General features: G+C 44.1%; 1 protein-coding gene across 3 annotated transcripts in view; it reads left to right on the top strand.

The window, feature by feature from the left end:
* Nucleotides 1–14,643, top strand: part of ocrl (OCRL inositol polyphosphate-5-phosphatase) — a 100,086-nt gene that overhangs the window by 39,591 nt on the left and 45,852 nt on the right. For all 3 annotated transcript variants that reach the window (XM_078211526.1, XM_078211527.1, XM_078211528.1), the window contains exons 5-7: nt 3,777–3,884; nt 11,372–11,491; nt 13,709–13,817. In XM_078211526.1, the coding sequence (XP_078067652.1) occupies nt 3,777–3,884; nt 11,372–11,491; nt 13,709–13,817 (337 nt within the window). The remainder of the gene's footprint in view (nt 1–3,776; nt 3,885–11,371; nt 11,492–13,708; nt 13,818–14,643) is intronic.

The following is a 14,643-nucleotide window of genomic DNA, read 5'->3' as shown; positions in this document are numbered from 1 at the left end:
TGATATCTTCTATCACTCTAGAAACAATGGGCCCGATTTTACCATTTTGATTCTAAGTGCTGGGCAGACTTGAATCTGGGAGTGTTTCAGATCTGACTTTTAAAGAACAAAGAACAGTACAGCACAGGAAACAGGCCCTTCGGCCCTCCAAGCCTGTGCCGCTCCTTGGTCCAACTAGACCAATCGTTTGTATCCCTCCATTCCCAGGCTGCTCATGTGACTATCCAGGTAAGTCTTAAACGATGTCAGCGTGCCTGCCTCCACCACCCTACTTGGCAGCGCATTCCAGGCCCCCACCACCCTCTGTGTAAAAAACGTCCCTCTGATGTCTGAGTTATACTTCGCCCCTCTCAGCTTGAGCCCGTGACCCCTCGTGATCGTCACCTCCGACCTGGGAAAAAGCTTCCCACTGTTCACCCTATCTATACCCTTCATAATCTTGTATACCTCTATTAGATCTCCCCTCATTCTCCGTCTTTCCAAGGAGAACAACCCCAGTCTACCCAATCTCTCCTCATAGCTAAGACTCTCCATACCAGGCAACATCCTGGTAAACCTTCTCTGCACTCTCTCCAATGCCTCCACGTCCTTCTGGTAGTGCGGCGACCAGAACTGGACGCAGTACTCCAAATGTGGCCTAACCAGCGTTCTATACAGCTGCATCATCAGACTCCAGCTTTTATACTCTATACCCCGTCCTATAAAGGCAAGCATACCATATGCCTTCTTCACCACCTTCTCCACCTGTGTTGCCACCTTCAAGGATTTGTGGACTTGCACACCTAGGTCCCTCTGTGTTTCTATACTCCTGATGACTCTGCCATTTATTGTATAACTCCTCCCTACATTATTTCTTCCAAAATGCATCATTTCGCATTTATCCGGATTAAACTCCATCTGCCACCTCTCCGCCCAATTTTCCAGCCTATCTATATCCTGCTGTATTGCCCGACAATGCTCTTCGCTATCCGCAATTCCAGCCATCTTCGTGTCATCCGCAAACTTGCTGATTACACCAGTTACACCTTCTTCCAAATCATTTATATATATATCACAAATAGCAGAGGTCCCAGTACAGAGCCCTGCGGAACACCACTGGTCACAGACCTCCAGCCGGAAAAAGACCCTTCGACCACTACCCTCTGTCTCCTATGGCCAAGCCAGTTCTCCACCCATCTAGCCACTTCTCCTTGTATCCCATGAGCCTTAACCTTCTTAACCAACCTGCCATGTGGGACTTTGTCAAATGCCTTACTGAAATCCATATAGACGACATCCATGGCCCTTCCTTCATCAACCGTTTTTGTCACTTCCTCAAAAAACTCCACCAAGTTTAGACCCGTTCTCAGGTGTGCCCATACGCACTCTGCCTGAAAAAAAATCAACGATTCTGAATCTCACTGCAGAAGCCTATGGGCGGGGCTTATCGCACCCGAAACGCTGCAGCTCCGATTGGAGTCTTCAACTGCGCGTGCGCAGTAAAACAATAAAAAAACGCTCCCTGCCACATTGCTCCCGGGCTGGATAATGCCTCCCCTGGCCCCCACAGACATTGCCCCAACCCCCACAACATAACTGCCCCTCCTTATTCCCACATCTCCCCCCCCCCCCCACACCCCCCAGCTACCCAGACTGATTGCAGCCCTTGCCCCATCCCGCCCCGCCCCCGCCCCCCCCCCCCCCCCGCCGACCGCGCACAGAGTGGCAGCGGATCCTCTCTTCCCCACCTCTTCTCTCTTCCCCCCCCCCCCCCCCCAACCAATCTGAGTTAGAGACCCGTTGGAAGCTCTAATCTTATCTCCTCAGAAGCTGGCGCACCCGAATCGGACCTTTGTGGACCATGTCTGTTTCGCCCCAAATCTGGACGGGCGAACGCAGTGGTAAAGGAGGAAGTGTCGGTAAGTTTAGGCGTGCAGCCCATTTAATCAATTTAAATGCATGCAAATGCATTTAAATTGACGTCACGCCTGCTTTGGGCGTGGTCCAGACGGTGGACATTTTCGGCAATTGGTAAAGGGGCAGTGGGCACGGATCGCGCTACTCGCCTCATGTCTGACTTTACCAAGTTTTCGCGCATGAAAATGGGTGCAACTTGATGGTAAAATTGGGCCCTATGGGTGGGATTTTCCGTCATCGCTTGCCCCAGAATTAGAAAATCCTGCCTAAGGTCAACAGACTTTTGCATGGTCGGCCCCCTGCCCACACCGATTCCTGTGGTGGCGGGATGAGAAAATCCTCCCTGCCCCACTGTGTTGATTGCTCCTATCCAAATATAGAAGAGACTTCTAGTTGAGAACAAATTGCTCACCGGTACCCAGATCAGCTTCCTATTTGTCCCAAGCTTTGCTTTCCTCCATTGGAAATGATGAACATAACAATATTTAGGTTTCAACTTCTGCTCATGGTTCTTAGAAACCAAGCTGGTCAGTTTGCCCAGCAATAATTTACTTTTAGGCCAGTTGAAGGATGTTCTTCCTATGAGTCATTTATCTTCCTCTGTCAGCTATTTTAAACAAAATTATCTTCCAAGCAGGGTCCCTGCAGATTTGTTCAGCTTCTTTACAGCTTAAGCTTTTAAGGGGAAAACACACCTTCTGTATGCATTTCACTCTTCAAAAATGCTGAGTGGTATCCAATCACTTGTTCCCTGGGTGCTGCTAATGATTGGCAGTGTTCAAACGCAGGTGAATTCTCTCCTTAGTCAGTCTGTGTGCTTCTAATTAAGCTGATATAGTTGTGTCCATCTTCCAATATTAAAATGTTTTGCTTGTCTCCCTGGGTCAAGATCAGTTGATGGAAAGACATGCGGGAATTTCTAAGCTGTGTGATGCATTACTAGAGTTAACATGGTTCACTTCATGGCACATTTGACCCTGAAGAATACCAGGACTAGAGAACGTAATTTAAACTGACAGTCGAGTGCTGCATTGTTCAAAGTGCTGTCCTTTGGTTGGGATGTTTAAAGCAAGGATTCATCTGAATGATCTGCTAATTCAAGCAGGCGTTAAAGATTCGTAGCATATATTGAAGAAGGAGTCTCCCCTGGCTAACATTCTTTGTTAACCTCACCAAAATAAAGATTTACTCATCTTTTGCCTCATTGCTATGTATGACATAAATGATGCAATTGTCTACATTGAAGTGACTGCATTTCAAAAATAATTCATTTGACGTAATGCCCTGAGGACATGGAAGATGTTAGATAAATGTAACCATGTTGCTATCGTTCTCTCCTTAACTATTTGTTCTTTTTTTTTCTATTTATTAGTGTTACAAGTAGGCTTACATCAAAACTGCAATGAATCCACTGTGAAAATCCCCTAGTCGCCACACTCCAGCACCTGTTCGGGTACACTAAGGGAGAATTTAGCATGGCCAATGTACCTAACCAGCATGTCTTTCGGGCTGTGGGAGGAAACCAGAGCACCCGGAGGAGACCCACACAGACACACTGGGAGAACGTGCAGACTCCGCACAGACAGTGACCCAAGCCGGGAATCAAACCCGGGTCTCTGGCGCTATGTTGCAGCAGTGCTAACCACTATGCCATTTGGACTACACCAGACAAATTAAGGGAGCCAACTCCATTCCTTGTTGCCCTGCTCAATCCAAACTCTCCCTGTTTTACTGCCACTATAGTCAAAGCATGATTCGGTTACCTCCTGAATTCAGATGCTTTCCTTATTGGCATCCCAAACTTCACACATTTTATTTGAGCACTGTTAGTCACTGCCAACAGTTTCTGTGATTGATTGATTAATTTGATTTTTTTTTAGGCTTATGTAGGATCCGTATACAAGGGGACCAAACGAACTACCTCTTTGAGCTGCCAGATGATGAGTACTGCATCAGCTTCCTCACTGAAGTGAAAAAAATTCAACAAGGTAGATGAGTCCCTTGAAATGTAAAATCAGGAAGATGTTGGCTCCTTTGGTACAAATATAAGACATGATTTATTCTCCACACAACGAACCAACTTGAAAAATACTTAAGATGAGCTGTCTAACTGAAAAATGTAATTGTCGAAGCAGCCATGAAAATGCCCCTAAATTGTGAGTGGTGCAAAATTAAATTGCCCTGGTTTGTTTTGTAGGTAACGTATGCTGCCAGAATGGATAAGGACTGAGCTGCCCACTAGTCTATAAGCCATGGCAGACTGGCATTTTCTAAGTTAATTGTATCCAGATGCTTTTAAAGTCATGGGCATCATTGATTAATTTCAGCCTCTGTGCTGTAATCAGGTTGATAGAGCTCTTCCTGAGAAATTTCCTACGTAATGTGTTTGGAGAGACAGATGTACTATTAAAGCTTGAATTAATAATTTCAGCCGATGGTGTGGCACTGAGCATTTCATAATAAATAGTTAAGAACAAATTGTTTTTATGTACTGTATAAGAATGCCCAAAATATATCCTTCAGCATTTATTCTGTGAAAGTCAACATTACTTTATCTCAGTTTATGAAATCTATTAATAAAAAACATTGCCTTTTATATTGTAAATAAGGTGGTATTACTAATGTTGAAGAGATTATTCAAAGATTTGTGGACAATTGTGGGTTGAGTTTGATTTCACAAAATGATTTTACTGTTTTTATGTAATATTTTTTGTGAAGAATTCAGTAGATAATTAGAATACAGCAACATTGTTCTGTATTAGTTACGCCACTAGCCATTGCCAAAGTTATGGTTTAAAAATGAGCTAGTTGAGACATTGCATGGGTTTAACATTGATGATAAGAGGGTATGAGAGAGGCTGTTTATAGCTAAAGCTGATAACACCAGGTTAAAATCCAACAGGTTTATTTGGTAGCACTCACCTGATGAAGGGGCAGCGCTCCGAAAGCTCATGCTACCAAATAAATCTGTTGGACTTTAACCCTGTTGTGAGACTTCTTAGTATGCCTACCCCAGTCCAACGCTGGCATCTCCACATTAAAGCTGATAAATCAGCAGGACCAGATAGGATGAGGGAAGTAAGGGAGAAAGTTGTGGCGACACCGGCAATAGTTATCCAATCTTCTTTTATACAGCAGGGTATGCCATAGGAGAATTATAAATATTACACTCTTGTTCAGCAAAGTATGTTGGGTAAATATTATAGCTGTCAGTCAGTTAAACCTGAGTCATGGGAATGATTTTAGAAATTTTAGTTCAGGACAAAATTAATAGCCAGTTTGACAAATGTGGATAAATTAAGAAAAGCCAATGTGAATTTGCTAAAGGCAAATTGTGGTCTAACTAACTTGATTGAGTTATTTTTTGGTGGAAAGCAGAAAAGGTCATTGAAGGTAATGTGGTTGATGTGGTGTACATGGACTTCCAAAGACATTATGTTGCACATAATAGGCTTGCTAGCGAAGTTCAAGCCCATGGAATAAAGAAGAAAGTAGCAGCATAGATATAATGTTGGCTGAGTGATAGGTATTACGAAAAGTGGTGGGGGGGGGGGGATTTAATTTAAACAGCCCTGATTTCTCCTCTCACCATCTGTCCATAACAGAAAGATGCTTTGATTTTGATTTCTCCCTTTATAAGCGTTGGTATATTTCCAACCCCTCCGTTCTACTGTGATCCAATATCAATTAATACTTCCACAACAAACTTGAGATGGGGCAAGCTCCGAGGATTAGTTTATTTTCACACACTCAAATGTGAGAGGAGGTTTGCAACGTAGCCTCCATTTCACTCATAGACGAATAAAGGGGATTAATCAATTAATTACAGAATAAAGCCCATGGGTAGAGAATTATTGTTTCACTGTGTTGAGAGACGAGAATTGAAGTGCAATGGTGAATTCCTTCACAGGTCAGTAAGCTGAACTAATGCTGAATAATTAACCTTTCCAGTTGATCTGACTTCCACAATGAGATAGGTATGCAGAGATGAATTAGTCTTGTAGGCAAGGGAATAGAAGTTTAGGGGGGCAATTCTCCCATCCCGCTGTGTTAGTTTTCTGGCACAGCAGGCTGGGAGAATTGCACAGGGGGCAATTCACAGATTCCCGTGAATGTTCACACCCCACTAGCGGTCTGCTCCGCACCAGAAATCAGCAGGGAGGCGGGGCTAGTATTTAAATGATATTTTACTTATCATTTAAATGCTGTTAGCGAGCCTGGGACTGAATTCTCCAGGCCCGCTAGCCTCTCCCACCTCGCTGGAGTGAAAAGTGGGAGTAATCAGAAGGGGGGGGCGGGGGGGGGGGGGGCACGGTGGGGTGCCCCCTGGGCATGTGCATCCTGGCAGTGCCAGCCTGTGCCCTGGCATTGCCCAAGGAACAAGGTGCCCATTCCCAGGGAATACCTTGGTACCGCCATTTTAAAAAAATGAGGGGCCTAGATGGAGAGAAACGCTTCTCTTTTGCAGGTGAACCAGAGAACACTGATCTAAGATAAATGGCAAAAGAAAGCAATGATGGGATGAGGAAAATCATTTTAATTGAGCGAATGGTTAGGATCTGGGATGCACTGCCTAAGTATAGTCGAGTAAGAGTTTTAACAACACCAGATTAAAGTCCAACAGGTTTATTTGGGAGCAAATGCCATTAGCTTTCTCCTTCATTAGCTGCTCCTTCGTCAGATGGAGTGGATATCTGCTCTCAAACAGGGCACACAGAGACACAAAATCAAGTTACAGAATACTGCTTAGAATGCGAATCTTCACAGCTGATCAGGTCTTAAAGATACAGACAATGTGAGCGGAGGGAGCATTAGGCACAGGTTAAAGAAATGTGTATTGTCTCCAGACAGGACAGCCAGTGAGATTCTGCGAGTCCAGGAGGCAAGCTGTGGGGGTTAACGATAGTGTGACATGAACCCAAGATCCCGGTTTAGGCCATCCTCAAGTGTGCGGAACTTGGCTATCAGTTTCTGCTCAGCGACTCTGCGCAGTCACGTGTCGTGAAGGCTGCCTTGGAGAACGCTTACCCGAAGATCAGAGGCTGAATGCCTGTGACCGCTGAAGTGCTCCCCCACAGGAAGAGAACAGTCTTGCCTGGTGATTGTCGAGCGGTGTTCATTCATCCGTTGTCGTAGCATCTGCATGGTTTCCCCAATGTACCATGCCTCGGGACATCCTTTCCTGCAGGGTATCAGGTAGACAATGTTGGCCGAGTTGTGCGGTTGTTTGAAGGCAAGAAGTGGGGGTGTGGGGATAGCCTTGGCGAGATGTTCGTCTTCATGAATGACATGTTGAAGGCTCCGGAGGAGATGCCGTAGTTTCTCCGCTCCGGGGAAGTACTGGACGACGAAGGGTACTCTGTCCACCGTGTCCCGTGTTTGTCTTCTGAGGAGGTCGGTGCGGTTTTTCGCTGTGGCGCGTCGGAACTGTCGATCGATGAGTCGAGCGCCATATCCTGTTCTTATGAGGACATCTTTCAGTGTCTGGAGGTGTCTGTTGCGATTCTCCTCATCCGAGCAGATCCTGTGTATACGGAGGGCTTGTCCGTAGGGGATGGATTCTTTAATGTGTTTAGGGTGGAAGCTGGAGAAGTGGAGCATCGTGAGGTTATCCATGGGCTTGCGGTACAGTGAGGTGCTGAGGTGACCGTCCTTAATGGAGATGCGTATGTCCAAGAATGCAACCGATTCCGGAGAGTAGTCCACGGTGAGCCTTATGGTGGGATGGAACTTGTTGATGTCATCATATAGTTGTTTCAGTGATTGTTCACCATGAGTACAAAGGAAGAAAATGTCATCGATGTACCTAGTGTATAGCATCGGTTGAAGGTCCTGTGCGGTGAAGAAGTCTTGTTCGAACCTGTGCATGAAGATGTTGGCATATTGAGGTGCGAATTTGGTCCTCATGGCTGTTCCGTGTGTCTGGATGAAGAACTGGTTGTTGAAGGTGAAGACATTGTGGTCCAGGATGAAGCGGATGTACCCATTGTACAAAGAACCCCCAGCTTTTATCGCGCCATTACGGACTTCCTACAGAAACTCAACACACATGGAGCAGTTGAACCAGGAGCACTCCTCGTCACAATGGATGTCTCGGCACTCCACACCAGCACCCCCACGATGATGGCATTGCTGCAACGGCCTCTGTACTCAACGCCGACAACTGCCAGTTTCCAGATGCAATTTTACAACTCATCCGCTTCATCCTGGACCACAATGTCTTCACCTTCAACAACCAGTTCTTCATCCAGACACACGGAACAGCCATGGGGACCAAATTCGCACCTCAATATGCCAACATCTTCATGCACAGGTTCAAATAAGACATCTTCACCGCACAGGACCTTCAACCAATGCTATACACTAGATACATCGATGACATTTTCTCCCTTGGGCTCAAGGTGAACAATCACTGAAACAACTATTTGATGACATCAACAAGTTCCATCCCACCATCAGACTCACCAGGGACTACTCTCCGGAATCGGTTGCATTCTTGGACACACGCATCTCCATTAAGGACGGTAACCTCAGCACCTCACTGTACCGCAAGCCCACGGATAATCTCACGGTGCTCCACTTCTCCAGCTTCCACCCTAAACACGTTAAAGAAGCCATCCCCTACGCACAAGCCCTCCGTATACACAGGATCTGCTCAGATGAGGAGGATCGCAACAGACACCTCCAGACACTGAGATGCCCTCATAAGAACAGGATATGATGCTCAACTCATCGATCGACAGTTCCGACGCGCCACTGCGAAAAACCGCACCGACCTCCTCAGAAGACAAACACAGGACGCGGTGGACAGAGTACCCTTCGTTGTCCAGTACTTCCCCAGAGCGGAGAAGCTACGTCATCTCCTCCGGAGCCTTCAACATGTCATTGATGAAGACGAACATCTCGCCAAGGCCATCCCCACACCCCCACTTCTTGCCTTCAAACAACCGCACAACCTCAAACAGACCATTGTCCGCAGCAAACTACCCAGCCTTCAGGAGGACAGTAACCACGACACCACACAACCCTGCCACAGCAACGTCTGCAAGACGTGTCGGATCATCGACACAGATGCCATCATCTCACGTGAGAACACCATCCACCAGGTACACGGTACCTACTCTTGCAACTCGGCCAACATTGTCTACCTGATACGCTGCAGGAAAGGATGTCCCGAGGCATGGTACATCAGGGAAACCATGCAGAAACTACGACAACGGATGAATGAACACCGCTCGACAATCACCAGGCAAGACTGTTCTCTTCCTATGGGGGAGCACTTCAGCGGTCACGGACATTCAGCCTCTGATCTTCAGGTAAGCGTTCTCCAAGGCGGCCTTCACGACACACGACAGCGCAGAGTCGCCGAGCAGAAATTGATAGCCAAGTTCCGCACACATGAGGACGGCCTCAACCGGGATCTTGGGTTCATGTCACACTATCGGTAACCCCCACAGCTTGCCTCCTGGACTTGCAGAATCTCACTGGCTGTCCTGTCTGGAGACAATACACATTTCTTTAACCTGTGCCTACTGCTCACTCCGCTCACATTGTCTGTATCTTTAAGACCTGATCAGCTGTAAAGATTCGCATTCTAATCAGTATTCTGTAACTTGATTTTGTGTCTCTGTGTGCCCTGTTTGAGAGCAGATTTCCACTCCATCTGACGAAGGAGCAGCGCTCCGAAAGCTAATGGAATTTGCTACCAAATAAACCTGTTGGACTTTAACCTGGTGTTGTTAAAACTCTTATTGTGTTTACCCCAGTCCAACGCCGGCATCTCCACATCATAAGTATAGTGGAGGCAGATTCAACTGTGATTTTCATCTGAAGTGAAACGCTTTGCAGGGCTACGGGGTAGGGGAGTAGGAACAGCTGATTTGTTCTTGCTAAAATCCTGTCTGGACGTTTTCTGGCCTCTGTGTGCTATAGCCATTCTGATTCTAAGTGCAAGATTTCAGTTTTGTGAAACATTGACTTCTACATGGACTTTAGCAAGGCCTTTGACAAGTTCCCTCATGGCAGGCTGATACAGAAGGTGAAGTCGCATGTAATCCATGGTGAGCTGGTAAGATAGATACAGAACTGGCTTGGTCATAGAAGACAGAGAGTAGCGGTGGAAGGGTGTTTTTGTGACTAGAGATCTGTGATAGGTGGTGTTCCGCTGGAACCTCTGTTGTATGTAAAGTATATTAATAATTTGGAGTAGAATGTAGAACGTAGCTGGTCTTATTAGTAGGTTTTCAGATGATACAAAGATTGAGAGAGCTACAGATAGAGAGGAGGATTGCCAGAGGATACAGCAGGATATGGATAGGCTGGAGAGTTGGGTGGGGAAATGGTAGATGAAATTTAATCTGGACAAATGCGTGGTGATGCATTTTGGAAAGTCAAATGCAGGAGGGAAGTATACAATAAATGGCTGAACCCTTAGAAGCATTAACACACAGAGGGATCTCGGCATTCAGGTCCACACTTCCCTGAAAGCAGCAACACAAGTGGATAAGGTGGTCAAGAAGGTGTATGGAATGCTTGTTTTCATCGGTCGGAGTATAGAGTATAAAAATTGGCAAGTCATGTTGCAGCTGTATAGACATCTATAGTTAGGCCACATTTGGAATACTATGTACAATTTTGGTCGCTACACTACACAGGATGTGGAGGCTTTGTAGAGGGCACAGAAAAGGTTTACCAGGATGTTGCGTGGTTTGGAAGGCGTTAGCTATGAGGACAAATTTGGTTTGTTTTCACTTGAACATCAGAGGCTGAGGGCAACCGGATAGAAGGTCACAGAACTACGAGAGGTGTGGATAGAATGGATAGTTAGAGTCTTTTTCCCAGGCTAGAAATGTCAATTACGAGGGGACATTGGTTTATGGTAAAAGATGGGAAAGTTTAAAGGAGATGTGAGCGGCAAGCTTTTTTACATAACAGGTGGTAAGTGCCTGGAACGCACTGCCAGAGATGGTGGTAGAAGCAGATTCAATAGCAACGTTTAAGAGGCATCTCGACAGATACATGAATAAGCAGGGATTAGAGCAATATAGACTGCGTAAAGGCAAAATGTCTTTAGTTTAGAAAGACATCATGCGTTGGCACAGACTTGGGGGCCAAAGGGCCTGTTCCTCTTTTTTATTCTTAAGGTACATCTTTTTCCTAAGGCCGAATCTTGAATATTTATTTAGAAAGCATGAAAACATTCAAAAATTGATTACTGGAGAAGACTATTATGCAAGTGATAAATATTATTTCAAGTTTGTGTAATATTTGTACAATTAATTGAATGAATAAAGACAGGATGATTAAACAGCCTACCAACTGCACATTAAACTAAAGAAACGTCTATTTTTAGGTTAAATCTAGCTTTCTTGTCAAGAAATCACTCGAGGAGATTTCTTAAGGTTTGACAGGAAACCAAACATGATTTATTTGCCATTTTCCTTCTGGTCTGACTTTTTCTTTTCCATTCAACAAGCCTTAACTAAAAGCATTGTGGCTGAGAAAGTGATAAAGGATCCATTTGGAATGGAATCAGCAAGTTGGCCCCAAGTATTAGACCCATTACATGGCAAACCAAGTGGAGCAGTTAATTCAGGTAATTGGTTCAAGATATTACTTGGCAAATGTCTTGAGAACTAAATGGCGAAAGTTGGATGCACACCAGTCTGATGCCTGAACCTATTTACTTGGAACAGCTGTAAAATATTTAAGTAGCTTATTTTGTTATTGCTGTGAAATGGGACATGAGATTTTGGCAATAACTCAACCAAAAGTTGGTAAAGTAGAGAGATGTAAAAAGAGGACCATTTAATGTTCTCATAAAATTAATACAGAATTGTATGTAAACATTAGAATATATCTCCTTTGGTACTTTAACATCAGGTACATTTAATCTAAATGCTATCTCTGTAAGTGAATGAATTTTGAGTGAGCTAAAGTCTTGCTCATTGTTTCTCATCCTGGCCCATATCTATCCGTCACATCGATTTGTTGAGCTTTCACATTAAAAGTACATTGTGTCCCATTAGCTCGGAATGTGTATATATATATATATCCATTGCCCTTATTGGTGGCAAACTGCTACACCCGTGAACAATTCTAGTCAGGTTACTGGTCATGATCTACCTCTCTGCTAGACTGCGCTGACTTGAATTTATTGCTATTTATCACAGAATACTTCTGACTTAATTTCCTCACAGAAGGAAATGCATCAGGTCAGTCATATTGAACCAGTTCATCACATGACAACTTTTTGCTTGTGTGTATTATGAAGCTTCGTAAATAATATACAAAATATGTAAATAAATAGAGTTTGATGCATTTTAATCTTCTTCAAGATTTAGAAAGTTGCATGTGTAGAATGCAGTATTACATAATTCATCACATTTGTGCTGTCTTGTAGATTTTTAAAAATATATTTTACATGGAGATAGAATTCTTAAAACAATTAGCATTCTTTTAGGTATGTACAAGTTTTTGAATGTCACAGTGTCATTGCTTTTACAATGTCACCGTGTCATTGCTTTTAATTAATGCAGTAATCTGATTCATTATATATTCATTTTATTATATTTTCAAGGACTCATGCCTCCTTATTAACAGATTGAATGCAAATCATTATCATGAACTATGTTAAATGTTACAGCTAAATGTTTGATTTGGACGGAGTTTAGATCCATATCAATAGAAGTACGTTTTAGACAGATTAAAATTGAAATGTCCTGTTTGCATGTAGCTTTTCAAGGTCAACATAATGTCCTGTGCATATTTGTAAATGTACATGGAGTCCGCTTGTAGCAAGAGAAGAAAAATGTATTGTAGGTGAAATTTTAAGGGATGGATATAGTCAAAAACCTGAATCACTTAAATTCTGCAAATGTTTGCAAAAGGACGACATACATACCTGCTCCTCAAAATAATACCATGAGATCTTCCACATCCTGAGACAAACTGAATCTTAACACATTTGAAAGATGACATGTTAGACAGTGTAGCAGTCCCTCAATATTGCACATGCATATCAGACTTCATGTTAGAGGGACTTGAACTCACAACCATCTGACTCATTGGTGAGAGTGCTACCAACTGAGCCATAGCTGGCAATCCCATTGTGAAAAGAACTCAGAAGTTACAAATGAAAGTTAAATGAAAGGAAACTCAAAGCCCCCTGTTGAGTCGGCCGACATGGGATGATGCAGCCCAGCACCTTACTTATTCCCACCCCTCCAACCAGTTTTGATGGCTGAAATGAAAGTGGTGGTTGTAAAGAATCAAGTTATCTTTTCCATTCCATGTCATTATCTCCGTACATCAATAATGCAGCTTTCCTTGAAAGATTTGGAGGCTGAGGTAGAAATTATAGTGAATCTATGAGCATGGATAGCATATTACTATAAAACAGCATTTATGGCACATTTCCTGTTATATTGGGGGGGGTCTTTTAACCTCTCTCCTCCTCCCCCCCCCCCCCCCCCCCCCCCCCCCCCCCCCCCCCAGCCTCTAATCTCATGTTTTGTTTCCTGAGTCCTTCTGCTATACCCTCTTTGTCTCTGATAGCCAGGTATACATCTGCAGACTTTCCTGACCTGCCATCAACCAGCCCCTCAGTCTGACCCACTGCCAGGTGGGAAATGGAGCAACAAAATGCTGACATGGTCCTGTTGTGAATATGACAGGACCTCAGCATTTCTTGATATCCTGACTCGTGCTGCTTCCAGACCATTCTGTTTGATAGTGTTTGCAAATCTGGATGGATTATGTAGTTTAAGAAATTCTTTCAAGTTGGTTACTTAGCAGTTTTCTTCTCTGTTAGAGTTTAGGTTTGATGATGATTTCACTGATATTTTAAATCTGGAGAAGAAGAATCAACAGAATCAAACTGGAAGCAGTTTTGCATCTGTGGCAGTGCCCTCTCGTATAGAGTGAGTAACACATCTAACTATCATGTTTCACTGTGCTGCATTAGCTGGGACCACATTTGGGCTACTAAAATTGACTTCAATATCCATAGTAAAGTGTAGGGAAGGGGAATTTGATTTGATTTATTATTGTCACATGTATTAACATACAGTGAAAAGTATTGTTTCTTGTGCGCTATACAGACAAAACATACCGTTCATGGAGAAGGAAACGAGAGAGTGCAGAATGTAGTGTTACAGTCATAGCTAGGGTGTAGAGAAAGATCAACTTAATGCAAGGTAAGTCCATTCAAAAGTCTGACAGCAGCAGGGAAGAAGCTGTTCTTGAGTCAGTTGGTACATGACCGTGGACTTTTGTATCTTTTTCCTGATGGAAGAAGGTGGAAGAGAGAATGTCTGGGGTGCATGGGGTCCTTAATTATGCTGGCTGTTTTGCCGGGAAGTGTAGACAGAGTCAATGTATGGGAGGCTGGTTTGCGTGATGGATTGGGCTACATTCACGACCTTTTGTAGTTCCTTGTGGTCTTGGGCAGCGCAGGAGCCATACCAAGCTGTGATACAACCAGAAAGAATGCTTTCTATGGTGCATCTATAAAACTTGGTGAGAGTCGTAGCTGACATGCCAAATTTCCTTAATCTTCTGAGAAAGTAGAGGCGTTGGTGGGCTTTCTTAACCATAGTGTCGGCATGGGGGAACCGAAACCTATAAAATTCTAACAGTACTAGACAGGGTAGATGTAAGAAGGATATTCCCGATTGGTGGGAAGAGTCCAGAACCAATGGTCACAGTCAGGATATGGGGTAAACCATTTTGGACATGAGATGAGGA

The sequence above is a fragment of the Mustelus asterias genome, chromosome 4 (assembly GCF_964213995.1).
Source record: "Mustelus asterias chromosome 4, sMusAst1.hap1.1, whole genome shotgun sequence".
In the NCBI taxonomy this organism is placed as follows: Eukaryota; Metazoa; Chordata; class Chondrichthyes; order Carcharhiniformes; family Triakidae; genus Mustelus; species Mustelus asterias.
This window is presented reverse-complemented; position numbering and strand designations above follow the sequence as displayed.